Raw genomic sequence first — 26,248 nt, 5'->3', positions numbered from 1 at the left:
CAGCACACACACACACATTTGTTTTTACCCAGTGTGATTACACCTTCAACACACATACATTGGTCTTTCCCCAGTGAGATACCACCTCCAGTACACACAATAATCTTCCCCCAGTTAGATCTTACTTCCAGCATATGCATATTGATCTTTCCCCAATGAGATCTCACCTCCAGCACACACACGTCTTTTTCCTCAGTGAGATCCAACCTCCATCACACACACATTGGTCTTTCTCCAGTAAGATCCCACCTCCAACATACACACATTGGTCTCTCCCCAGTGAGATACTACCTCCAGTACACACATTGATCGTTCCCCAGTTAGATCCTACCTCCAGCATACACACATTGGTCTTTCCCCAGTGAGGACCCCACCTCTAGCACACACAAATTGGCCTTTGCTCAATGAGATCCCTCTCCCAGCACACACATTGGTCTTTGCTCATTGAGATTCCACCTCTAGCATGCACACATTGGTTTTACCCAGTGTGATCCCACCTCCAGCACACACATTGGTCTTTCCGCAATGAGATCTCACCTCCAGCATAGACACATTGGTCTTTCCTCAGTGAGATCCTACCTCCAGTACACACACATTGGTCTTTCCACAGTGTGATCTCAGCTCCAGCACACACATCGATCTTTCCCCAGAGAGCCTACCTCCGGTACACATATTGATATTTCCCCAGTGAGAATCTACCACCAGTACGCACATCGCTCTTTCCCCAGTGAGATCTCACCTATAGCACACACACATTTCTCTTTCCTCAGTAAGATCCCACCTCCAGCACACACACATTGGTCTTCCCCCAGGGATATCCTACCTCCAACATACACACTTTTATCTTTACCCAGTGAGATCCTCCGTTCAGTACACAAATTGATCTTTCCTTAGTGAGATGCCACCTCCAGCACACACACATTGGTCTTTCTCCAGGGATATCTCACCTCCAGCACACACACATTGGTCTTTCCTCAGTGATATCCCACCTCCAGCATACACACATTGGTCTTTCCTCAGTGAGATCCCACCTCCAGCACACAAGTTCATCTTCCCCTGTATTTCTCCTCTAGCATTCACTCTCCAGTCCCTCCTGCAGAGATTCCTCAATCTGCAGTCGCACACTCCCACACATAGTCCATGTCCTCTCCATAAACATTGCACACTCACTCTGAGCTCAAGCACACAATCAGGAGGTTGAGAAACCGTCTCTTCTCTCTCAGCGATCTATAAGTTAGGACCACCTCTGTTATCTAGAATCACCATTAGATTCAAAATGATCCGCTGTCAGTGGGTGTCTGAAAGTTTGATTTAGTTTAGGGACATTAGTAAACAGTTCTAAGAATGTGCAATTTCATCATGGGAGGACAGTGAGTCCTTCCCCTTTGCAAAAAGGTGTACTTGAGCCATTTGAGTCAGTTCTGTGTAATAAAATGGAGACGCACATACAGAGCACCACCCAGTCTGTGGAAATAAAACATTACATTGCATGATGTACTTTATCATACAGGAATGGTGTTGGTGGTATTGCTTGTAGAATGAAATCTAGGTGCGTTTTGCTTGAGTCAATCTAGCCATTTAATAGCATAGGCAATTAAAAGACAAATATTGAGCTGAAACAGACTGCTCGAACTGGCAGGACAAAAATACAAGGTTGCCAGGAAAGACATGTCTCTCTGACACTTTTAAATACATTTTTTTAAATTAAACTACTTGAACAATCTGTTTTTGAACTTCAATTTTTGTTTATGGTTGTTAATATTGTAATAGGGTTGTATACCAGCTCTAAACATGATTGTATTCTTATGTTTTCATTCACAGTACTATTCAGTCACATTTTTCATATGCTTTGTAACCTCTTTAATAACATGTTTGAGTTTTGCTCTGAATTAGTGGTGCCCCATAAGAGCGCAAAGCTTCCAAGAACATTATTTAGATCCAGTATAATTGCGTCCAGCTTTTTTAGATTGTGTGTGGCATCCGTCTTAGGGTAATAAAATTGTCATACTCATGTAGGCCATATTTTCTATACTATGCCGCCTTGTAGTTCTATTATCATTAGAAAATAGTATTTCTTTTTTTTTATCATTTTTAGTTTTTTTTTATTATTACTATGGCTTGATATACTTATTTATCGGCATGCATTATCAACAGAGTTTTCTATTTACTGTGTTCTGTTCAGAAACTGCAGCAAATCTGACACACCCTGCCCCAAATTCTATTTGTGCTGCTTGGATAAATGGTGTTCATTTTATTTTCATTTAAAAACTAAGATGCCTGCTAATTTTAAAAAGCAAAGCTTATGGTGACAAATAAAATATCAAGTAAGGTGTCACCCTTTAAGTAATGATGTTAGCATGAACTACAGATAATGTGATAGAATTTATCCACCCAGTTTCCTGCAGATGGTTAGGACAAGAAGAGGGTTAAAATCATCCTCTGTTTAGTGAATTTCAGCACAGGTGCTAATGACACGTTCCTAAAACTGATATTAATTCTCCTTATTAGTCTAAGCGTTGTACTTGGGGTAGCAGCACGTACGTTCCCAGGCTCTTGGCTGTGTGGTCTTGTTGCAGTTGGAAACTGAACTGAAACATCTGAGAAGCATTAATGGGATTATTCATGGCAGGGCATCTAATCTTACCTTTTAGGTTCTGCTTCCTAAATCACTATTGTTCTCGCCCATTGATACTAATGTGTGTGTCTTTCCATATGTCATTTCTAATGACTGGGAGCACAGGATAGAGAATTTAAAGCGCGATAACCATTATGAAGGCAGAGTTGTTTCACTGCGGGATTTCTTCTGAAATGTACTGCTTCTGTGCCCAAAGTGTTAGCAGGATTATCTGTCCTAAGAGACTTTTAAAACCCTTTCCCCTTTACAGAAGGAGGGAAGATTAACCGAGCAGTGATAATAAATTCTCCACATCTGTAGAGCCCATGCATCATGGTATGCAATGAGTGAAGAATGCACCCAGCATCTTCTCTTAAAGTGTACTGTAGTTATAAACTCAAGAACAAAAATGTTATATATTGCAGCTAACTAGTTATTGTGATGGCTGTATTTGTTTTCTTTTTTTTTTTTCCGTTTACCATCCTGTATTTTCACCTGGTGGTCCTGCAGATAACACACTTCCTGCCCTAGGGTGACAACACTCCCTTACTGTACTGTATATATGGTGGAACAACATTGTCACACTAGGACAAGGACTAGAGAACACCACTTTTCATCTACATTACATAGAGTGTTCTGTTGTCCTCATAGAGAACTGGAAACAATGCTAACAGTCAGCAGAGGCAGAGAGCCTAGAAAGTTATCAGCTCATACAATTTCTGGCTGGGTCAGCAGGTGTTTTTTTCTCAAATTATGGAACAGGTATAGCAAAATGCTTTAAATTGCATATTTAATAGGCCAAAAGGGAGTAAATAAGAGAAATTCAAAGTTAGGGTTTTCATACACTTGAATATGTTCACCAAATAAGAGAAATTCAAAGTTAAGGTTTTCATACAGTACACTTGAATATGTTCACCCACACCATATTCATAAAGGGGCAGCTCCATTAAGGCAACATGGCTGTAGACACATAATGTGAAAGAGCAAAAATATACCTTTTTTCTTATGTATTTATTACATTTTTCACAGTCATGTGACTGCTTTCTAAGTGGCTCTGTGTGCGCTGGCTAGAGAGGTGGGGGGGGGGGGGGTCCTTCTTCTTCCTTCTACTTTTATAAGCTTGCTGGCACATTGGGGCAGGGGCGGATCCAGAGTCTAGTCTCAGGAGGGGCACTGCCAGAAAATTTTGTGGGCAATTTGTCAGGGCAATGGCTGGTGTTGGCGCTTCAATCATCATGGCGCCATGGTTAATGTTGTGTCAGGATGATTGAAGCACATTATTTCTATTATTACATTGTAAAATAAACTTAAATAGTTCAACTCATCATAATGCAGAATCAGTGGGAGCTCTGAGTGTGTCACTTGCTACCGTCGCCTGCCACCAGACGCAGCGTGTCACTTGCCACTGTTGCCTGAAACCAGATGCGGATTGTCACTGTCTCCTGCCACCAGATGCAGATTGTCACATGCGATGTCACTTGCCACATCCCCTGCCACCAGATGTGGATTGTGACTTGCCAATGTCGCCTGCCACAAGATGCGGATTGTTACTTGCTAGTGTCAGTGTACCAGAGTGAGGGCGGGCAGTGAAAGATGATGTAATCTCTCTGCTGCCCACGCCTGCACAGTGATGGCAGTGTTCTGTCAGAAGCTGAACTGCGGTGATGCAGGGCGGGCAGTGAAAGATGTTGTCAGAAAGCCACTACCCATCAGAATATGCAACCAAAGTGACGTTGCATTGTGGCCATCTTGGTACACCCGGACTTGTCCGCAGTAAACCTAGAGTTAGAAGTCGGCAAGTGGACATCTTTATGCACCGACCGGAGTCTTGCTATTCACAGTTATTTTTAACAGTAAACTCAGCTTATATAGTGAAATAAAAGTTGAGTTTACTGTTAAAAATAACTGTGAAAAGCAAGACTCTGGTGGGTGTATAAAGATGTCCACTTGCCGATTTACAGTCAGGTCCATAAATATTGGGACATTGACACAATTCTAATCTTTTTGGCTCTATACACCACCACAATGGACTTTAAATGAAACAAACAAGATGTGCTTTAACTGCAGGCTTTCAGCTTTAATTTGAGGGTATTTACATCCAAATCAGGTGAACGGTGTAGGAATTACAACAGTTTGTATATGTGCCTCCCACTTTTTAAGGGACCAAAAGTAATGGGACAATTGGCTGCTCAGCTGTTCCATGGCCAGGTGTGTGTTATTCCCTCATTATCCAATTTACAAGGAGCAGATAAAAGGTCCAGAGTTCATTTCAAGTGTGCTATTTGCATTTGGAATCTGTTGCTGTCAACCAAAGAGCTGTCACTATCAGTGAAGCAAGCCATCATTAGGCTGAAAACACAAAACAAACCCATCAGAGAGATAGCAAAACCATTAGGTGTGGCCAAATCAACTGTTTGGAACATCCTTAAAAAGAAAGAATGCACCGGTGAGCTCAGCAACACCAAAAGACCCGGAAGACCACGGAAAACAACTGTGGTAGATGACCGAAGAATTCTTTCCCTGGTGAAGAAAACACCCTTCACAACAGTTGGCCAGATCAAGAACACTCTCCATATGGTAGGTGTATGTGTGTCAAAGTCAACAATCAAGAGAAGACTTCATCAGAGTGATTACAGAGGGTTCACCACAAGATGTAAACCATTGGTGAGCCTCAAAAACAGGAAGGCCAGACAACATCTAAAAAAGACTTCACAGCCTTCACAGTCTCTTCACATCCTATGGACAGATGAGACTAAGACCAACTTGTACCAGAGTGATGGGAAGAGAAGAGTATGGAAAAGGAAAGGAACTACTCGTGATCCAAAGCACACCACCTCATCAGTGAAGCATGGTGGTGGTAGTGTCATGGCGTGGGCATGTATGGCTGCTAATGGAACTGGTTCTCTTGTATTTATTGATGATGTGACTGCTGACAAAAGCAGCAGGATGAATTCTGAAGTATTTCGGGCAATATTATCTGCTCATATTCAGCAAAATGCTTCAGAACTCATTGGACGGCGCTTCACAGTGCAGATGGACAATGACCCGAAGCATACTGCGAAAGCAACCAAAGAGTTTTTTAAGGGAAAGAAGTGGAGTGTTATGCAACGGCCAAGTCAATCACCTGATCTAAATCCGATTGAGCATGCATTTCATTTGCTGAAGACAAAACTGAAGAGAAAATGCCCTAAGAACAAGCAGTAACTGAAACAGCATCTGGTGATGTCTATGCGTTCCAGACTTCAGGCTGTAATTGACTGCAAAGGATTTGCAACCAAGTATTAAAAAGTGAAAGTTTGATGGATGATTGTTAATCTGTCCCATTACTTTTGGTCCGTTAAAAAGTGGGAGGCACATATACAAACTGTTGTAATTCCTACACCGTTCACATGATTTGGTTGCAAATACCCTCAAATTAAAGCTGACAGTCTGCAGTTAAAGCACATCTTGTCTGTTTCATTTCAAATCCATTGTGGTGGTGTATAGAGCCAAAAAGATTAGAATTGTGTCAATGTCCCAATATTTATGGACCTGACAGTATAACTCTAGGCTTACTGCGGACTAGTGCGGGTGTACCAAGATGGCCCCGACGCAACGCCACTTCAGTTGCATATTCAGATGGTTAGCGGCTTCCTGACAGAACACCTGCCTGCTCGCTCAGTCACAAGCCAGCCTGCCCGCTGGCATGCTCACTCACTCACTGGCCTGCTCACCAGCCTGCCCGTCCTCTCGCTCACCAGCCTCAGTCACCCGCCGGCTCACCCGCTCACTATTTTTCTTGGATCCGCCCCTGCATTGGGGTTGATTTACTAAAACTGGGGAGTGCAAAGTTTGGTGCAACTCTGCATAGAAACCAATTAGCTTCTGTTTTTTTTTTTTTTTTTTGTTATTGAACAAGCTGAAGTTAGAAGCTGACTGGCTGCCCTGCACAGCCGCACCAGATTGTACTTCAGTCTAAAGCCACAGCTGCATTGCAAGGCAGTGGGTGAGTATTGTTCCCTGGGAAAGAAAAAGTCAGGGTTCATAGAATAAATAGTTGCTTTAATTTTCAAAAGCAAAAAAAAAAAAAAATATATATATATATATTGTATATATTGTATATAATCAAACAGCCATAAAGGTTAACAGGTGCATATTCAGAAATGTACTAAGAGCTATATTTATAAAGTAGTGGATGTATCATTTATCAAACATTCAACTGCGGGTGTTCTAAATGACAGTGAATGAGCCACCTGCAGTGAATGTTTGGCGAATGCCACATTCACTGCTTTAAAAATAGACCCCATTAGTTGTTGGATTTACAGACAATTTAGCAGTGAAGAATGCAAAGTCTTTTTTTTTTTTTTTTAATTATGTTCATTGCTGCAGAGCTAAAATTAAAATGTACTTTTAGTATACTATTAATTTTGGCTTGATTATAATAATATGCAGCCAGGTTGAGCAGAATTTTTACTGTGCCTCAAGCATAGCTGCAGCCTCTTGTCAGTCATCTTAGATGTGCAACTCTACTGATTCTAGGAGACCAGGGACATGGAAATGGGAAAATGTATTTCTGAATGAACAAAGTAGAATGGAGCTATCATAACGCAAGTCTAAATAGAATATTAAAATATTAAGCTTTCTTTCTGATTTCATATGCGCAGATTTAAAAATGTGGGACTCCCATGGTCTGCATATTTAAAACCTCAGGTACAGGGATCTCAAAGAAAGCATAGGGACTTGCAGATCAGAATCAGAGGGAGAATTTGTGGTAGTATGTGTTTAGGCTATGTCCCTTGTATCTATTTAAAAGGCAAATATTCACGCTTGACTGAATTGTAGCATTGTGAGTGTAGATTGTCATAGGTCACTTCACAAATACCCACTGCTCTTAGGAAGCATTGCATTGATGTAATTCAGGTATTGTGAGCCAGAGAAAATGTAATATTATTTAAACAGTTCAAATTCCTGATTTGATCAGTGTCGTACCAGGCTCACGCCCAAAGGTAATTCCATATCCTGTCCTAAGTATTTGCTAAAAGGAATTAGTGGTTTAAAGAACACATGTTCTGGTTTATTTGTAATTTGTAAATATTAGCTCCAAGAATGTAGGTATTGAAAACATTTAATAATTAAACAAAGTGCTAAAATGACTCTGATATCTAGCCAACGTAAACACGTAAAGTGGAGCTACATGCAAAACATTTTTTGGATAGAGAAAAAGATGGTTATAGACCTTGTCAGTTTTTCTTTTTTGCCAGCTCTGTCCCATTGAGGAGACTTCCTGTCACTTCCTGTCCCATAGCCAAAACAGGAAGTGAGAAGTAATCCCTCTAAAGTGAGGGAATCTCTGGTTGTTACCAGATCTAGTGTCACCATTGAAAGAGTTTCTCTCTATTACTGTTCTGGGGACAACCCAAAATAGGATTTTCTTTTTCTTTTACTTTTACTTTCGCTTTCAGTGATAAATGCAAACAGGACAAATTTAGAGGATGAATTGCCCAAACGAGAACACAGACAGCAAAAAAAAAAAAAAAACCATGTCAACGTTTCTAATCCCTCATGACTCTGTCCAAAGTTAAACAAAAAAAAGGTTTTGCCTTTTATTATATAGTAAAGTTTTGGATGGAGTAAGAAAGGGTTAGAACCCCTGTATATTTTTTATTGTTGTGTGCTCACCAGGGGAGATTTAGTCTGCACAAAGAATTCACAGTGCCAAGATCTGGGCGTGAAAAACAAAAAAAAAAAAGCATAAAAAAAAATGTTTCTGCTGGTTTACCAATCTGTAGGTAGCAGTATCAATATTTCCCTACAACCAGAAGCTGCGCACAGAGCCTTAGAAAAGTAGAGGACAACTTGCACTTTAAAGGCCGGTTAACAACATTAAAAAGGTGTGTTTGTGCATTTCTTTAGCACGTTCCCCCGTGGCACGCTTTTGGCACGCTTTTTTTAATGGACTGCCATACGCCCGGAGACATGCAAAAAGTATGGCAGACACGACTTTTAAAATCACGTCGCACCAAACTGCATGGTACTGTGGTACCATGCATTTTGGTGCCCACAAATGCACACACCTTTGTGAGATGCATAGGGGTGCCATTAAGAACTAATATTACCTACGTGTGTCCACAGCCGGCAGTGCATTCCCATGGGGTAAGGAAAACATGCTCCCCCACACACGTTCCCACACCGCAGTTGGTGTGAACTGGCCCTAAGTGCTCTTTCACACCTGTGGATCCGTATTCAGCCATCCGCTTGCTCTGTGCAGGGACGGACCTGTCAGATCTCCGCTCTCCTCTATGGGGGGATCGGATGATTACGGACCACCTGTCCGTTTTCATCCGATCCGCCAGATGGATGGAAAATAGGGTTTGCGGAGCGGATCTGGGCAAATCGGATGTCAGTGGACATGTCACCGTTGACATCCGTAGCTCCATAGAGATGTATGGAGCGACCGTTCAGATCTGCTGAAAAAACTGACAGGTGGATCTGAACGATCTGCACATGTGAAAGAGCCTAAAGCTGAACTTGAGGCAACTATAATAACACCAATCAATGTGCTTACGTTTTGATAACATTTATTTTTATGTGCAGCTAAGTACCTGAATTTGACAGCCTGCTTTTAATCTTGTACTACGGCACCAAGATTGGAAACAGTATGTGCCATAATAAGAGCCAATCAGGTGTCCAGCATGCACATGTGCTGAAGAGAAACATCCTGGCCGAGAGAGTAGAGGGATAACCACATCAGTCTGCTGCTGCTTTACTCTCCAGTCACAGACTAGGAGCCAAGAAGTGACCTTGCTTTATTGCTTAATTACAGTGGAGAAAAGTCAGGTTACCAACTCCGCTGTGCTGTTTGGCAGGGCTATGTAAATCTCAGGACTGGCTAAACACAGTTACAAATCATTTGGCAGGTATGGCAGCACACAAATATGTATTTTGAATGTGTGTTTATCATTTGTCTGCAGTTCAACTTTAGATATAATTGTTTTCTTGGCAGGTGAATAGTACTGAAGAAATAGCATTAAGTGCAACAGCCTTTTAATCAAGTAAGATAGTAGCTGAAGGTGTATTCTTGTTCATATTTGCATATAATGTAAGTGTATGCAAGATTTTAAGGAAAATAAATCATTATGATTGTATATTTACTATGTCATATTTTCTAGCTAGGATAAGTCTCATTTTTCATCCTGATGCAGATGAGGAACATTAATGGCTGATCAGTGACTACTTAACCAATCACTTCTCTGCCTGCCAAGTCTTTATCTAATAACATTCCCTCATCCTGTACTCTCTTCCAGAGCATGATCTCCTCCATTGTAAACAGCACATACTATGCCAATGTGTCAACTACCAAATGCCACGAATTTGGGAGATGGTATAAAAAGTTCAAGAAGATGAAAGGTAATGTTCTGTAACTTTGGGGCAATATTTCAGTCATATAAACAAGAGCTAAAATAATGACATGAACAACTAGGTAAATAAACCAATAAAGTCATTATTTTATAAAGTATGAAAATGTTCATTCTATCATTGCAACAGTGGATAAACTAAAAACTAAGTCCATGTCTCCTTGTGTGTTTATGTATTGGGGAGGTGTTTTTTTTTTTTTTTGGGTGGTAGGGGGATTATTAGGAAAAAAGTTGAACCCATACCTTATATGGCTTTAGTTGAATTTAGTCTTCATAGGCAACCTTTCATCAATGAATCTTAAACACCTGTGGGATGGGTGATTGCATAACCAATTCCAAATTGCTCATATGTCATGCTAATCAATTTGAAAATAAATAGTGCTTTAGATATGTACTAGATATTGAGAACAGGTAGATCTGTTCAATTTTTTTTTGGAGTACACTAAGTATAGACTTAACATTTCTCAAAGTGGTCAATTGGCTGCATTCACCTTGATGGATGTTGCACTGCAATATATTCTGTTGGTACACAGCAGTCTGCAATCACATAATTAAAATAATGGTATGTAAAACTGGAAGAAAGAAAAAGTTGAAGAAGTACAATTGTTCCAGTGCAGGATTGACAATGAAACCGAACATCTAACTGGTTGTATTGGCTGATGCCTCCAATATTTCCCTTCTACTACCTTTATGGAAAACCTTTTTTTCGATATTTCATCAATGATATTCCATGAAAGTAGTTTAAAGTGATTAAAGGCAAAATAAAAAGTTCCCTTTAATTTCTCACTCCCCAGTGGCACATACTTAGCTTCCTTTTGTTTTCTCACCCACTCTAGTGCAAAAGGAAATTTGCAAGTCACCAGTTTAGTAGCTTACCCATGGCTATGGATTCCATTTCCCCCAGAACTTAGTAAATGTGGTAAAGCTCTGCTGATTTCCATCATCCAATCATGTGCAAGAAAAAAATAGTTTTTTTTTTAAAACTTTTCCTTGCACTTGATTGGGTATTCTTTTCAAAGTAAAGCTGTACCACATTTACATTTACACAAGGAAAATGAGTGCAACTGCACTTGCAAAGTGGACAGTCTATTTACCTTTAACAAATTCACCCCCTTGTGTGTCAGCATGATAGGTGTTTTCACATGGATTGGGGCACATGCTCCTCTATACCTACCTATACGTGTCATTTCCTTTGATTTCTGTCACTGAATGGAACAATGGAGGAGCAAAAGAAAGGTAAGTATATGCTGAGAATATAACCTCTACTCTAGCCCAAAACTTTATTTTAGTTTTGGACATAGTGGGGAATTAATAGAACCATTAAGGCTGGTAACTGCAGAGATCATCAGAGAAGTGGCTGGAGAGTGATGCCAGTGCTGCCACTCTCCAGCCGCTTCCCTGACGATCTCTGCAGTTACCAGCTGCTTGCCTGCCAATCTCTGCACACAGTCTAGCCGCTTGCTTGCCAAACTCTGCAAGGTGAAACCAGCAATTTGGAGATCTTCACCATTTGACAAGCCTATTCAACATGATATGCACTGAGTGCAATACTTTTTTCTTTAACAGCCTACATTGAGTTGAGATGGCTGCACCCTCTCTTTGTTCATTTTCCATATGTGCATTAGGTTACTGGACCTGTAATTGAGGAGCAACATTATATCTACTTTTTGGCTTTTGCTTTATGAGAAACTTCGCCCATTCACTACTCCTTAATAGTGACCTTCTTCCCCATTCCTTTTCCCTCCCCTTCACCCCCCTCTCCCTTGGTGTATATCCTCCACATCCAGAAGCAACAGGCAGCGTTATAGTCTTTTCTTTTTTACCACCTTAACACCTATGCCGACTAACCTATGTAAGAAAGATGTATATAACTTACCTATTTCCAGGCCCTTCCAGTCTGGTCATGGAATCTGGCTCCCCTGAGTCAGCCAGCAGAGGCTGCGGGAGAGGAGGGAGTGCCAACAACAGATAGGCCATAGGAATCTATGGGTAACGTCACCGCTCCCAGACATTACCAGCTGTTGTCTTGCACTCTCTCCTCTCCCCTACAGCTGCTGCTGGCTGACACAGGAGATCATGTGACTGGACTGGAGCAGCCCAAGAATAGGTAAATATACTGTATACATATTTTGTTACACAGGTCAGTCAGCATAGGCATTGGGGGGGGGGGGGGGGGTTAAAATTAGTTATATATAGCCTGGAATTCCACTTTAAGTAATATAGGATGTTTTTTATTTATAAAGTGTATTAAGAACTCCGTAATTCTGTTTATTAGACCAGCACAGAAAGTCTTACTTAATGCTTAATACATGCATATCTTAAGCACAAATGGAATATCGTTAACAATTAAGACTTCTTCTCATCAAAAATTGTTCATATATTTCTCTGGCAGCTATAAAGAAATCATTACATTTGATTTCAAAGTAGTTCATATATGGCAAAGCTTTGAGGTTTGTTTAGTACAAGTTACTGATGATAGTCTTTTTTTCTACAACAGATTTTTAATTTTCCCTAAAGTGAGCTGCAGGTAATGTGCACCAGGTGCCTCACACTAGTGTGCATGTTGCCTTATCCTTTAGCTCTCAAATACACATACTAACTGGAAGAAGCTTATGCTGAATATACAAGTAGCAGTACAGCCAAGAATTTACCAAGTGATACTATGTCACTTATCAGGGGATTTACTAAAACTGAAGCGTGCAAAATCTGGTGCAACTCTGCATAGAAACCAATCATCTTCCAGGTTGCCAAAGCTTAACTTAACAAGCTGAAGTTAGAAGCTGATTGGCTACCATGCACAGCTGCACCAGATTCTGAGTGCTCCAGTTTTAGTAATTCCCCCCTTAGATACTATGGTAATTTGAGGGACTAAAAAGACCACAAAATGAAGCCTTGAGCTATCCATACATGTGACAAGTCTATAGAATTACCACATTTTTAATTCCTTTCTTTGTCAAGTTGCAAAGCATTATGGTGGCTTTGATTGACCGGAAGGAGATGGAATCAAAATGTCCCTTTCCAAATGATGTAAAAATCCAATCAGTTTTTACAAAGTTGCCATTGTTTTTTTTTTGTTTGTTTTTTGTTTTTTATGTTTTTCAATCTGATCTTTCAATAAATTTTATGAGAACTGTCAATTTGTTGTCCAATTTCGATTTCACAATTGGCCAAACGCATGGGTGGTAGAGTGCTTTGTTTTTTCGGCGATTATATTCAGTCATATTTGTGTTTCCTGGGTGATTGAAATTCTTAGATAGTGAAAATTACCACGTGTATGGCCAACTTTAGACATCCATATCAGAGAAATGTTGGCTGACTGGGGGTCAATTTATTTTATATTTTTTGCATGCATTTTTTTTCTCTCTGCAGTAAACAGATAGAAGTTCTTCAATACCAATATGCCATAAAACAGTGGTTCTCAACTCCCATCCTCAGGACCCACTAACAGGCCGGATTATAAGTTTTACCTTGGGGAGATGCAGACTAGAATACTGCAATTACTGAGCAGCAAATTATATTACCTGTGATGTAGTTCAGTTATCTTGCAAACCTGGCCTGTTAGTGGATCCTGAGGACAGGAGTTGAGAACCACTGCCATAAAAGTATGTGATTTTAAAAAAATAGATATTTTCCAGTCAGATTGATATCTAACATCTAACCAGAGTCTGAAGTTAGCCACGCACACATCAGCTTGCATTGAGTTTTGTTTGAAACTGAGATTATTTGAAAACAGATTTTTTTTTTAAATATCATACATGCTGCCTGATTTTTTTAGACTTAACCCAAAATATAATGCTTGGAAGAAATATCCAATTATTCTTGCGCACAAAGATAACAAATGAGAAAACAATAATTTGATATATATGTACAACACATACTGCAATTCTAATTCAAATTATTTAAAATTTTTACCAATTGCTTTTTTTTGATCGCTTTTTCCCACTTTTTTGTAAATGTTTCAAAGCAATTGAGAAAAGTTTACACACAGCTCAGTTTTCATTGCTACAGTCAGATTTTCCAAATGGCTGGATTATTGAGTGATCGGGTCATGGCCCGTGTGCAACCTTGGTTAGCCATAAACCCACCTTTATTAGTGGGATCTCTTCTCTGCTGGCCTTCTTTGCTTTCCGCTAAAGGATGCACGAACATGAGTTTTAATGGATCAAATGTAAGGCAATAGCCAGCCTTAAAACCAGTACTGAGTTAACCAACTGACTTTATTTCACATTTTTACAGAGCAGCTCAGACTAATCAAACAACTTCAGTGCAGTAAATCAGGACTTTGTTTTCACAGTACAACATATACATAAGACAACCTTGATTCAAGGAGGTCAAAGGACCAAAGCAGTGTTTTTCAGACATTGTGCATGCAGACACCTAAAGTGAGGCACTCTCTGGCTTCCTTGCATTGCATTGTTTCCTAAGCTTACTAATGAACACAAACAAGTTGAAAGTGTCTAGGGTGTTGAGTTAGGTAAACAGGCTTTGCTTGTAATGGGTTCAAGTGCTTTTTATCTGCATATAAATGATAGGGTAGCCTGTAGTACAAGGTAATATCACAAATGTTTCAGGAATGTATAAAGCTTTCTGCTTTTATATGTCGGGGGGGAAAATGCTCTTTCCTAAATACTCTACTATCAGATAACCTTTTTGTAGGAAATTAGTGCTTGGTTATCTGGCTTATTTGTTTAGGGACTTCTAACATCACAAAATTCCAAAATTTACCAGAGAAGAACATCTGGGATTAAAGTAGAAGTAAACATTAGGTAAATGACATTTAGTTTGCTAACACTTTGGGGTTCATTTATTAAAGGCATATAGACTGTGCAGTTTGCAAATACAGTTGCACTCATTTTCCCCAGAGCTTAGTGAATGTGGTGAAGCTTCATTTTGTAAAGAATACTCAATCGGGTGTAAGGAGGATAACAATGCAGCATTTTTGCTTGCACATGATTGGATGATAGAAATCAGCAGAGCTTCACCACATTCAGTAAGCTTGGGAAAGAATGAGTGCAACTGCATTTGCAAAGTGCACTGCCTATTTGCCTTTAGTAAATTAACCCCACTAGTTTCACCGTTCTTTTATCCTTTGATACATCTGAGTGTTGGTGATCTTCTGCAGCCCCTTTGCTGCCACTTCCTGTCTACCTTCATGTGCTTCAGTGATGGCTGCTTGGCATTTCTCAAGGGAGGTTTCCTAATGGTGACATCAGCGGATCAGAAGCACCTATGACATTGTGACAAAGAAGGAACAGAATAGTGAGACAGACATTTTGTCACCCTATAACAGAAAGCACACGAACAAACATCTTAATGGCTGAATCACAAGATATTATTCGGAGTAAATCTGCAGATTTATAAGAATGACTTTTGAAATTACAATAACATGTTAAGACTTCACTGTCCAGTCATGGGATAATCTCCAAATCCAGAAGAGAAGAGCAATCTGCAGTGATGACATCAGAAAAAGGGGATCAGCTGGTGTAGGTACATCTACATCGCTGGATTACTAGTCTCCCATGCTTGAAAATGGCACTGGCGAGGACTTGTGCGAGTATATCCTGCTGCACCGGGAATTGTAAAAAAAAATTCAGAATGGGTAAGGGGGGGTAGAGGGGGTTTTATTTTGGCCTAGAGATGGGCTTTAACTGCCTGCCGACCACTCACTGTAAATATACTGCGAGTGGGTCGGCAAGTGCAGGCATGGCAACATACATGTATATTGCTGGCCTTCTTCTGGGTTTGGGGCATGCATGTGCGCTCCACCTGCTGACCTGTGCTGTGATTGGGCACAGCACGAGTTTGGCAGCAGATTTCAGCAAATGATTTTGGCTAAAACCTGCTGATCGGCTGTTTCCAATAAAACACACAAAAACACAGAACTCTGTGTACAGTGAACAGCAATCTGGCTGTTTCTTCTCCCTGGAAAGAAGGGAGAAAAAACAGTCAGATTAAAGCAGCACACATTACACACATTACACACATTATACACATTACACTTGTTAGGCACACAGTTGACCCCTTGATAGCCCAGTGTCATTAGTAACGTGTCAGCCAGTGTCAGTGTACAGTATTATCACTGATCATTGAACACATTACAGTATAGCGTCTAGAGCTGCGTAAATTCCAGTATATATACCATAGTTTGTAGATACCCTTCACACAAACCAAATAATGTATACTTATTAGGATCTTTTTTTTACCAAAGACATGTAGGAGAATACATTTTGGCCTACTGTTGATTTCAGTGGACAAGTCAGGTGTCAAACTGCATCATGAATTGAAAAAGCAGTGGCCACGGTGTAGGCTGTAATCTCAAAATGTGGGTGGGTGGCTGGGAGACAGCAAAATCACATTCAGCCACCTTTTTTTACCACCTGATAGCCGCCAATATGAAAGAGTCATTGTAGCTTTGATACTACTAAGATCTCAGATAAATATAGGAAACTGGCAGGTACTCATCCAAAACTGAAATATTTTTTACTGAAGTTGGTTATCATTAGCCTAAACATTATCCTAGGACTTTAATAAAGTCTTGATTTTTGCAAGTCATTATTGAATACAGAATTAACCTATTGGGCAGGTGCCTTTAGTAAGTGCTGACAGATTAATCTTGTGTTAGCCTCTGCAAAAAAAAAGGCTAGTTGGCATCACAAAACCTGTTAGCCACAATATTCGCAGATGGTACAGAAAACATCCATTGTGCAGAGGCTATGATTCTGGCAAAGCATAGCCGTCTGTTAAGACTTTAAAGAACTGCAGTCTGCTCACATAATTTGTAATAAAAACACCTTTGCCATTCTGAAGCTTCCCTTCAACCACTTTGCATATTACTTTATATATACTGTGATTCTGTACTTGCCAAATATGCTGCAGAAATCTCTCGCCATTAAGTCTGGCTGCATCCATTTTAACTGTGGGCAGCTGAAGCTGCTGCCTGTTCACTTCCCGGATTTACACAGAAACACAGAGGCACACCTCCAGCTCCGCAGCCCTGCAGCTCTCATTGGCCCTCTTATGACTCATCCCCCCTCCCTTACTGGCAAACTCTCATGAAAGTGAGAGAGAGAGCTGTGCAAGATGTCATAAGCCTATTTTTTTTCACCAGATAAGAAAAAGGAAGTGGGCTATATAAGGTATTTACTGGCAGAAAAAAAATGTTTCACTATCCAAAGTTAAAACAACAAGGGCAGATGAAAAGTTGAAAAAATGACTGAAGGTCCGCTTTAATGTTTTGCAGATTTCCATTAAATTCCTCCGCATTCGTTTTAAAATTCACAATAATGAGAATGTATAAACAAGACTAGAACTATCTAAAAAACCTTGCTACAGAAGTGACAGGGACAGCAGCATATATGGAATCAGAGCTGTTAATGGCAGGCATAAGCACAAGGACATCTAGGAAAAGGGAAGCACATCAAATCAGAGCAGCCAATCATTTTTTGCAATATTTCTTTTTTAATGTAAGAATTATTACTGCAAAATACAAGTAAGCCAGCAAGATGCACTAGATTTCACTAGCCTCTATCAAAACGAAAAATGTAATATGGGTTGATTTACCAAAGGCAAATAAGCTGTTGATTTAGCATTTAAAGTTTCACTGTGCAAGGGAATTTAGTGAATGTGGTGACAATTCACTTTGCAAAGGGTACCCAATCACATGCAAGGAAAAAAATGAATTTTTGATTGTACATGATTGGATGATGGACATCAGCAGAGCTTCACCTCATTCATTAAGCTCTGGTGCAAGTTCCCCTGCAAAGTGCAACTTCCCTTGCAAATGTGACATTCTGTTGGCTTTTAGTAAATCAACCCCATGTCATCTACTGGTGTGACTATGTGGGGGAACATAGACTGTGTCTTTTACTACTGTAGGGTACATGGAAGCACACATATAAAAGGTAGAGAAATGCAATATTTAATTCTACTAGTAGCACTTTGTAATGTAACAATTTAAAGTGAAACTGCTGCTACATCATTAAAAAGAGACCTTGTCCCATGTCTCCTATCTTCTGTGAAGATCCACCCCATCTACTAGACCTGGTGACCATTGTTACCAGGATGTATAGTGATAAGAAATTCACCATTTTACAGCTGAAACCAGAAAAGAAATAGTGGAGATTCTTCCAATAGGGAAACCTTTTCTGGTGACAAGTACCTAAGAGAAGATTTCCCTTAGCTTTGGAGAGATTTCTTTTCTTTCTTTCGGTGTCTCTGGGACAGCGAAAGGAAAGCCGCCAATGGTAAACATGCAATAAAAACACGTAAAGGGACTTTAATCATTTGCTACTTTATCGAAAAGTAGAGAAAAAAAGAATGGCTATGGTTATACTTTAAACATACAGTGGGTTAGGTACAATGTTTTAAAATGCAAATGTTTGCTCTAATATTTTGTGAATCTGTGCATAAAACATTAGATTTCCTTGAAGATTCCAGAATTATTGGTACTTGGTAGCATGACCCACTAAAAATAATCTCTCATGTTTAGGCATCCAACTTAAAATGTTATTGAAGTTATTGAAGTTTAGATTGTCTGCTACCACTATGACATCAAACATGATTTAGATTAGGGGTTAATGTCTTGTTGGTAGAGCGGTAGGAGTAAATGGATGCTTCTTAATCAAAGCCATGGCTTCAGTAGCATTTGCTTTTTCTTTTGGTTACTTCCTGCAACATAGACCGGGACTTGTCTGTAGCATGCTGCAGAGAAAGATTCTTGCTCTGTGTATGGAAGCAGTTTTCTCTCTACGAAGGTAGCACATGCCCCCTGCTAATTCCGACCTATAATTTTGAAATTAAAGTGGTTTTAAAGGCAGAAGTTTTTTTTTTATCTTAAAGTATTCTATGCATGAAGATAAAAAACCTTCTGTGTGCAGCAGCCCCCCTCAGCCCCCTAATACTTACTTGAGCCCCATCTCTGTCCAGCAATGTGCCTCGTCCTCCCTCCTGATTGGCTGAGACACAGCAGCGGCACCATTGGCTGCGACTGCTGTCACTCAAAGTCAGTTAGCCAATCAGGAGAGAGAGGGGGCGGGGGCGGGGCCGAATCACAGCTCTGTGTCTAAATGGACACAAGGAGCTGCGGCTCGGCTTAGTTCCCCCACAACAAGCTGCTTGCTGTGGGGGCACTCAACAGGAAGGAGGGGCCAGGAGTACCAACGAGGGACCTGAGAAGAGGAGGATCCAGGCTGCTTTGTTCAAAACCACTGCACAGAGCAGGTAAGTATGACATGTTTGTTATTTTTATAGAAAAAAAAACAAGACTTTACAATCACTTTAATATAGCTCCTGCTCCCTACTGATTGGAGATCTCTAGCTCCCACTCAACAGAGGGTGTTTTGGTCCTTTGCAGAGAGACAGATACTTTCCCACAGAGAACAAAGATCCTTCTCTGCAGCATTCTGGTAGGGTACAGGCGTTTCTACTTAGGCTCTGGCTGCTTGTAAGACTTTACATACCTTTTGCTTTGATGCACCTTGAACATATTTAGATCATTTAAACAAAAAGCATAGTTGGGCTTTAAAGAACCAATCTTCAAAAAATGTATATATTTCAGTAAAAGATACAACCAGATGGCTGAGTCAGCGCTCTAGTTTCTTTTATGTCTTGTATATTCCAACATGTAGGTCCGCCATAATTCCAGGTTCTGTTCCTGTCCACCTTTGTGTGTTCTAGCGTCAACTTTTGCATTGAGCATAATAGAGGACAAATAATCATCTAACAAGAAGAGTGGAAATCCTTCATAATGGCCAGGGCAGACTAGGCATCCTAGGCGTATGCAGAGGCAGAGAGGTGGCTTTCTCCTGTATGGTATTGGCCACATTTTTGTTCATTATTAGTGCAAGTTGTCACCTCATAATAGGTTTTTTTACACATTTTCACAATATTTTATATCCTGGTCAGAACCTGGAAACTGTAGATTGTTTTTGTATAATAGAGGAGATCCTATCATAGGGGGTGGGTTGTGTTTTTATGCTTACAGGCTACAGTAATCTGGCCCAGGGCCCAGGAACTCTAGTGAAGAGATCTCCTTGGTAAGGTCCCAGACAGATGAAAGAAACTGTCAGGTGGTTTAAGGTAACACCATCTACCAAAGCCAGCAGTATGGATTTTGAGCAGACTGACCATTTAAAGTAGTATATTGTATAGTATAATAAACTTTGTAAGGGTTGACTGTAATGGAAAATTTCTTCCTCTGCTGATTTTATTTGAAACATCTACTTATGCTTTTAAAACAACAAGCATTGGTCAGATGTTTTAAAGGATAAGGTATCAGCCATAGGTATTTGCATGGGTACTGGCAGGAATAGAGTGTCACTGACTTTGAGTAATGATTCTATCATTTTAAGAAAATATCTGGAAGGCAGATCACATGTCCTTTATAGTTATAGATTAATCGGCTGAAATTTGAATGCATTTAAACTGATACTTCCTATGAATCAGTAGGGCAGATATCAGTACCTTTTTCTTGGCTGTTACCAAACAATATTATTTGACCTAATAAAGAGTCAACCTAGATCATATGGATGCCAGAAGTTTTTGTGTTTGAAATTATAAGAGATTGCAGAGAGTAAAAACGAAAGTTTCTCTTTTGCTCTTGGACCGTTAAAGGTACCATTGGAAGCATTTTGTAATATCTGCTTAACAAGTGCAAAAGATAGGGGGCAGGGCATTTCTTGTCTTATATAGATACAATATATTGGGTAAGCATTGTCATCCTAGGACAAGAAGTGTATTACTGGCAAGATCACCAGGTGCAAGAAAATACAAAACGCCTAAAAAAAAAAAAACTAATGCAGTCAACACATCTAAGGAGTTGGGAGCTTGTCATGGTTGAAACGGGATACTTTGTACGGAGAAAACTTAATGACCTACAATTTTTACACTATTGCACTGTCTTAGCGCATGCATGTTGACATGTGCTGCATTAGGGCATCCAATTAATTTGAATAGGCTGCCTAAAGCACTAAAATGCAAGTTGCCAAGGTTTCTTTGGGTGCCATCACAGCTCATGTAACATACGTTGCCACGCATTGCAATAACGTGCGTGTTACCACAACACAATAGTGTAAATGGGCCCTAAACGTACATAAGGTGAAAAAAAGTCAAACTTTTGTTAATTCAACCATAGCGCATTATAAAATGTGCATTGGCATTGCGCAATTAGCCCAATATGGCTAGGTTCACACTTGTGCAGGTCCTGCATGCCAGGTTTACACAGGCACAGCAGCCCATTCATTTGAATCTACAGAAAACGCAGGAAAAAGTCCTCAACCCATTTTTCAAAGTGCAGCTGCACAGATTTTCATGGTGCCACATTTTCTGATGCATGGGGGTGCCATGGCATTCCCCACGTCTGCTAAAGAGCAGCATGTTTTTCGACCTGCATATGTGTGAACCTAGCCCAACATAGTGGAGGTATATTGCTCTAAAAACAAATTATAGTGCAAATTACAGGACATCTTGACAGCATCTAGGCATGTACCAATGTACCAATAGGTGTGGTCATTTGCTAACCTAAAGTGGTCCTTTATGCATACTGCTACTCAGAATCATGTATTTTATAGTTGTTATAATACCAAGTAAGTTACATAACTTGGGTATGCTCATCAAGGTTTTTCTTTTTACAGTTGAAAGGGACAATCTAACAGACTACTGCGTTCTGAGTCAGCGACCAACACACTTATCCAATATCAACCAGCTGGCAAGCTTAGGAAAAAGCAACGAACAGGCACCTCATAGCCCTCTTCACCATAGCACTCCTATCAGAAGTCAAGTCCCAACATTACAACCAATAATGAGTCCTGGACTGTTGTCTCCTCAGCTCAGTCCTTCACTGGTGCGGCAACAAATAGCCATGGCACATTTAATAAACCAACAGATAGCTGTTAGCAGACTTTTAGCACACCAACACCCTCAAGCTATCAACCAACAATTTCTAAATCATCCTCCAATCCCCAGACCTGTCAAGCCAATAGAGACCACAAACTCTTCAGTCGAAGTCTCTCCAGATATCTACCAGCAAGTCCGGGATGAATTAAAAAGAGCAAGTGTGTCTCAAGCAGTCTTTGCAAGAGTGGCCTTTAACCGCACACAGGTAAAGTGTTTTAAGCGTTCTAATACTATGCCCTATAATATACCACTTCTTTAATTTAATCAATATATCATGACATCTTCTTTTAAAAAAATTGTCATAACGAGGGCAGTGTAAAAGTATCAAATGTTGTGTATGGTCAGTTAGTTCAATACAAAATGTGAGCTTTTGGAGCACAGATACTGCTACTTCAGGAAGACTTCACAAATAAAATAAGAACTAAACATATTATTTGTCAAGTATAGATGCATTATTTATTTTCTTTAAATCCATACATTCTTTTCTATCTAGTCTAGTGTTTCGCTCTAGATAACTTAATCTGTGCTGAGCAACTCATTAAGTCTTTTGCTAGGGGCCTGAATAGAATAGGATTGAGTAACATACAGGGGAAGATTTACTAAAAGCGAAGCGTGCAAAATCTGGTGCATCTCTGCATAGAACCCAATCAACTTTGAGGTTTTATGTTCAAAGTTGAATTGAACAAGCTTAAGTTAGAAGCTGATTGGCTACCATGCAGAGCTGCACCAGATTCTGACTGTTCCAGTTTTGATAAATCTCCCCCACTGTCTGCCAGTTTTTGTAGAATTAAAATCCCTAGTATTCCTACCAAATGGAGAACTAGGTTTTTCCATGCCAGTTGACCCATTGTAGCTGTACATGCTAAAACAATTTTAAGTATAGTATTTAAACATGTTAACAAGCTATACCTAGTGTAAATTTGAAGCCTTAAGCTATATTTTTTTTTGAAGTATAACCAGTCGGTTGAATGAAAAAAACTCCCCTCAGACCCCTTTCACACTGGGGCGCTTTTTAGGTGTTTTAGCGCTAAAAATAGGGCCTTTAAAGCGCCAGAAAAGCACCACTCAAGCCACCACAGTGTGAAAGCCCGAGTGCTTTCACACTTGGGTGGTGCGCTTGCAGGATGGGAAAAAAAGTCCTGCAAGCAGTATCTTTGGGGTGGTGCAGGAGCGGTGTAACACCCTGCCCATTGAAATGAATTGGCAGCGCTGCCGAAGCGACTGCAAAGCACTTTGGCAGCGGCGCAACACGGGTGCTATTAACCCCTTTTCGGCCGCTAGCGGGGGTTAAAAGCGCCCCCGCTAGCGGCCGAAAAGCGCCATTATAACAGCGCCCGCTAACACTCGCACCGCCCCCACACCACCCCATTATGAAAGGGGTCTTATAGATCTCTGAATCAACACAAACAATATGGATACAGGGATCCCCCTTCCCACTTTGCTATTATATTCTGAAAGCTTGCCTGCAGTAGAAAGACCATCTGCCTACAGCCTAGTACACATGGGCTGACCAGCAGCTGATCAGAGTGTTCCAGCAGCATGGTAGTCCCCCTGTCTGAACACAAAGACGCAGCGGGGAGTTCACTGCACTAACATCGCTTGTGTTAGTACAGCGATCTGTCAGGTTTTTTTCATTTAACCCACTGGGTTGAACGAAAAAAAACATATATATTTATATGATGTATTTAGCTATTTGCCTGGAATACAGCTTTAATAGCACGTAGACACCTGTAGACTATGACATGCTTTCAATTAGGAACTTTCTGCACTCCCCACTTCATCGAACAGATCTGCAGAGATGGGAATACCCAAGGGAAATCTCATGTCAAGGGAAGAGGTGGCTTTTTAGGAAATTTGCAAGTAGGTCATATGATTTGAAATGAAATTTGAGAATTAGGAGATATTTTAATCAAGCTTTTGGTGCATTTTTCATGATGTTAAAATCTTTTTACTGATAAATGCACTGAGCAGCATATTGTCCGTATACACACATTCATTAAAGAGCCCATAGAGATAAATGTTTTATAGGTACTTACCTTCGAAGCACTACTTAATAATTCTTTGAATGTGAACTTTTTCATTACATAACTAAATCTTTAAACTATTTTCACTTTAAATATTTCTTAGTTCACTTGCCATGCAAGTGAACAAAACCCATCATGCACAGTAGGCTAAATATTTTCCTGAGAGATTGCTGTCTATAAAAAAAGATTTTTTTCTGCCACAAATAAAGTTGCTAATATGTTTTTAATGGGATGTCAGTTACAATAGATTTAGGCATGTGCCTAATGTCAGGTACACACAGGCCGAAAAGTGTCTGAAAGCAGTCATTTTGACAGGAGCCAGCTGACCTTCAGCCTGTGTGTACACCTCCCTGGCCGACATAAGCAGATTGCAAGACTGGTGTGTTCTAGTGGTGGTGGTGGGGGGAGAGAGTCCCCTTGTCAGAACACAATAGCACAGCAGGGGTGATAGCTGTACTAACATCTCTTGTGTTAGTACAGCGATCTATCAGTTTTTTCATTCAACAAAAAAAACTTATAGTGTGTACCAGGCTTTACTCTCTCTTGTCTCTGAAGCCCAATCAGTGTTTGGATTGTGCTCTAGAGGCTACTGATAGGTGGTGAGGAAGTGATGCAACACCTTTTCCTTGCCCGTTTTAACCCCATTTTTGCCAAAAAACACACCACAACTGCATGCATTGAATGGTGTTTGTGGTGCTTCCCCATTTACATGAATGTGTGTGATTCGGTAGACTTACTGCCTGCCATTCGCTACATGTTGGGTCAACTTTGCCGTGGGCATGAAGCAAAGCATCATGACCATGGCATTTAAACATTCCCATCTGTTGCCTATTAAAGCTTACGTAGAGGTGGTTAATTGGCGGCAAAAATGCCCCCCCCCCCCCCCCCCAACTGCAAGATTAAATGGAGCCTTAAGATAGGCATTCATGGGCTCAGTATCAACCAAATAAGAGAACCAATCAGAACTGGGCTCATACAAGAAAGTAAATTTATATATTTGTCGTTTTCTTACTTAATGTTGATATTAACTGGAGCCTAAGGCTTTTATATTTATGAAACTTCTCAGTACATTCAGTGACTTGGCGAATGTCTTTCGATAGTACTTCAAAATTTTGTTTGCTTTTAAAGAGTTTAAAAACCTCAATTTCCAAGTTGTACCTACAGGTAAGCCTATAATAAGGCTTACCTATAGGTACAGCAAATATCTCCTAAACGTGCGCTGTTTAGGAGATATTTACTTTGTACTGCGCTGATGATGTCATTGGTGAATGCACTGTGAAGAAACGGCCCTCCGTGCCGTTTCTTCACTATCAAGTGCCGTGACTGGTGGTTCCAGCGTGCATGCACGGGAGTGACGTCACATGACTCCGGACAGTCACAGAGCCGGTGTCTGCGGCTATGGAAGGAAGAGGGGCAAAACATGGATGTGGCCTTCGTTTGCAGGTAACTGTTACATAATGTTCTAGTATGCGATGCATACCAGCACATTATGCTTTTACTTTGCAGGGAACAAAAAAGGAAGTAAAACCCATCAGGGTTTACTTGGTCTTTAACATTTGATTTTGGAGTGAATGGACTTTTCAGCCTGAAATCCAGCCTGAAAAATATTTCATCCTGCTCCAAAAATGATAGTTGATTTGACTCCATTAACCATTAGAAAATGGAACAAACGTTCTTAAAACCCAACATTTTAAACTAAATTCTTATAGTGTATGGCTAACTTAAGAGTCAGAGAAGGAGAGCCTCCTAAGGTCAGCCATTTGCTGCCCAATCATACTGATAATACCTACTGTCTTCCAGATCTCCTTAGCTGTTTATTTTTCTTTTAACTATGGGACTCTGCTTTTTGATACTGCTGTGTTCACTCGGGAGCTTGGAGACAAGACATGCTGTCAGTGTAATGTTAGACAGTTAACAAGATAATTAATGTCAGATCTCAGATTACCTTTCATTGCATTTGTTATTTTTTCAAATGTCTTCTTCCTTAAAGAAGTTGTAAAGGCAGAAGATTTTTTTATCTTAATGCATTCTATGCATTAAAATAAAAAGCCTGCTGTGTGCATCAGCCCCCCTCGGCCCCCTTAATACTTACCTGAGCCCCGTCTCTATCCAGCGATGTCCACGAGTGTCTCGGGCCATCCAAGACTCTCCCTCTTGATTGGCTGAAACACAATCTCGCTCCCGCTGCTGTCAGTCAAAGTCAGTCAGCCAATCAGGAGAGGGAGGGGGCAGGGCGGGGCGGGCCTGGGCACCAGCTACGTGTCTGAATGGACACAGGGAGCTATGACTCGGCTCGGGTGCCCCAATAACAAACTGCTTGCTGT

At 40.4% G+C, this 26,248-nt stretch overlaps 1 protein-coding gene across 4 annotated transcripts in view; it reads left to right on the top strand.

Annotated features, from left to right (window-relative positions):
* The window catches only part of SATB2 (SATB homeobox 2), a 303,695-nt gene that overhangs the window by 141,302 nt on the left and 136,145 nt on the right, over positions 1-26,248 (top strand). For all 4 annotated transcript variants that reach the window (XM_073633444.1, XM_073633449.1, XM_073633445.1 and 1 more), the window contains 2 exons: positions 9,898-10,000; positions 21,639-22,105. In XM_073633444.1, the coding sequence (XP_073489545.1) occupies positions 9,898-10,000; positions 21,639-22,105 (570 nt within the window). The remainder of the gene's footprint in view (positions 1-9,897; positions 10,001-21,638; positions 22,106-26,248) is intronic.

The sequence above is a fragment of the Aquarana catesbeiana genome, linkage group LG06 (assembly GCF_042186555.1).
Source record: "Aquarana catesbeiana isolate 2022-GZ linkage group LG06, ASM4218655v1, whole genome shotgun sequence".
NCBI lineage: Eukaryota > Metazoa > Chordata > Amphibia > Anura > Ranidae > Aquarana > Aquarana catesbeiana.
The sequence above is the reverse complement of the archived record's forward strand: the minus strand, read 5'-3'. Positions and strand labels throughout refer to the sequence as shown.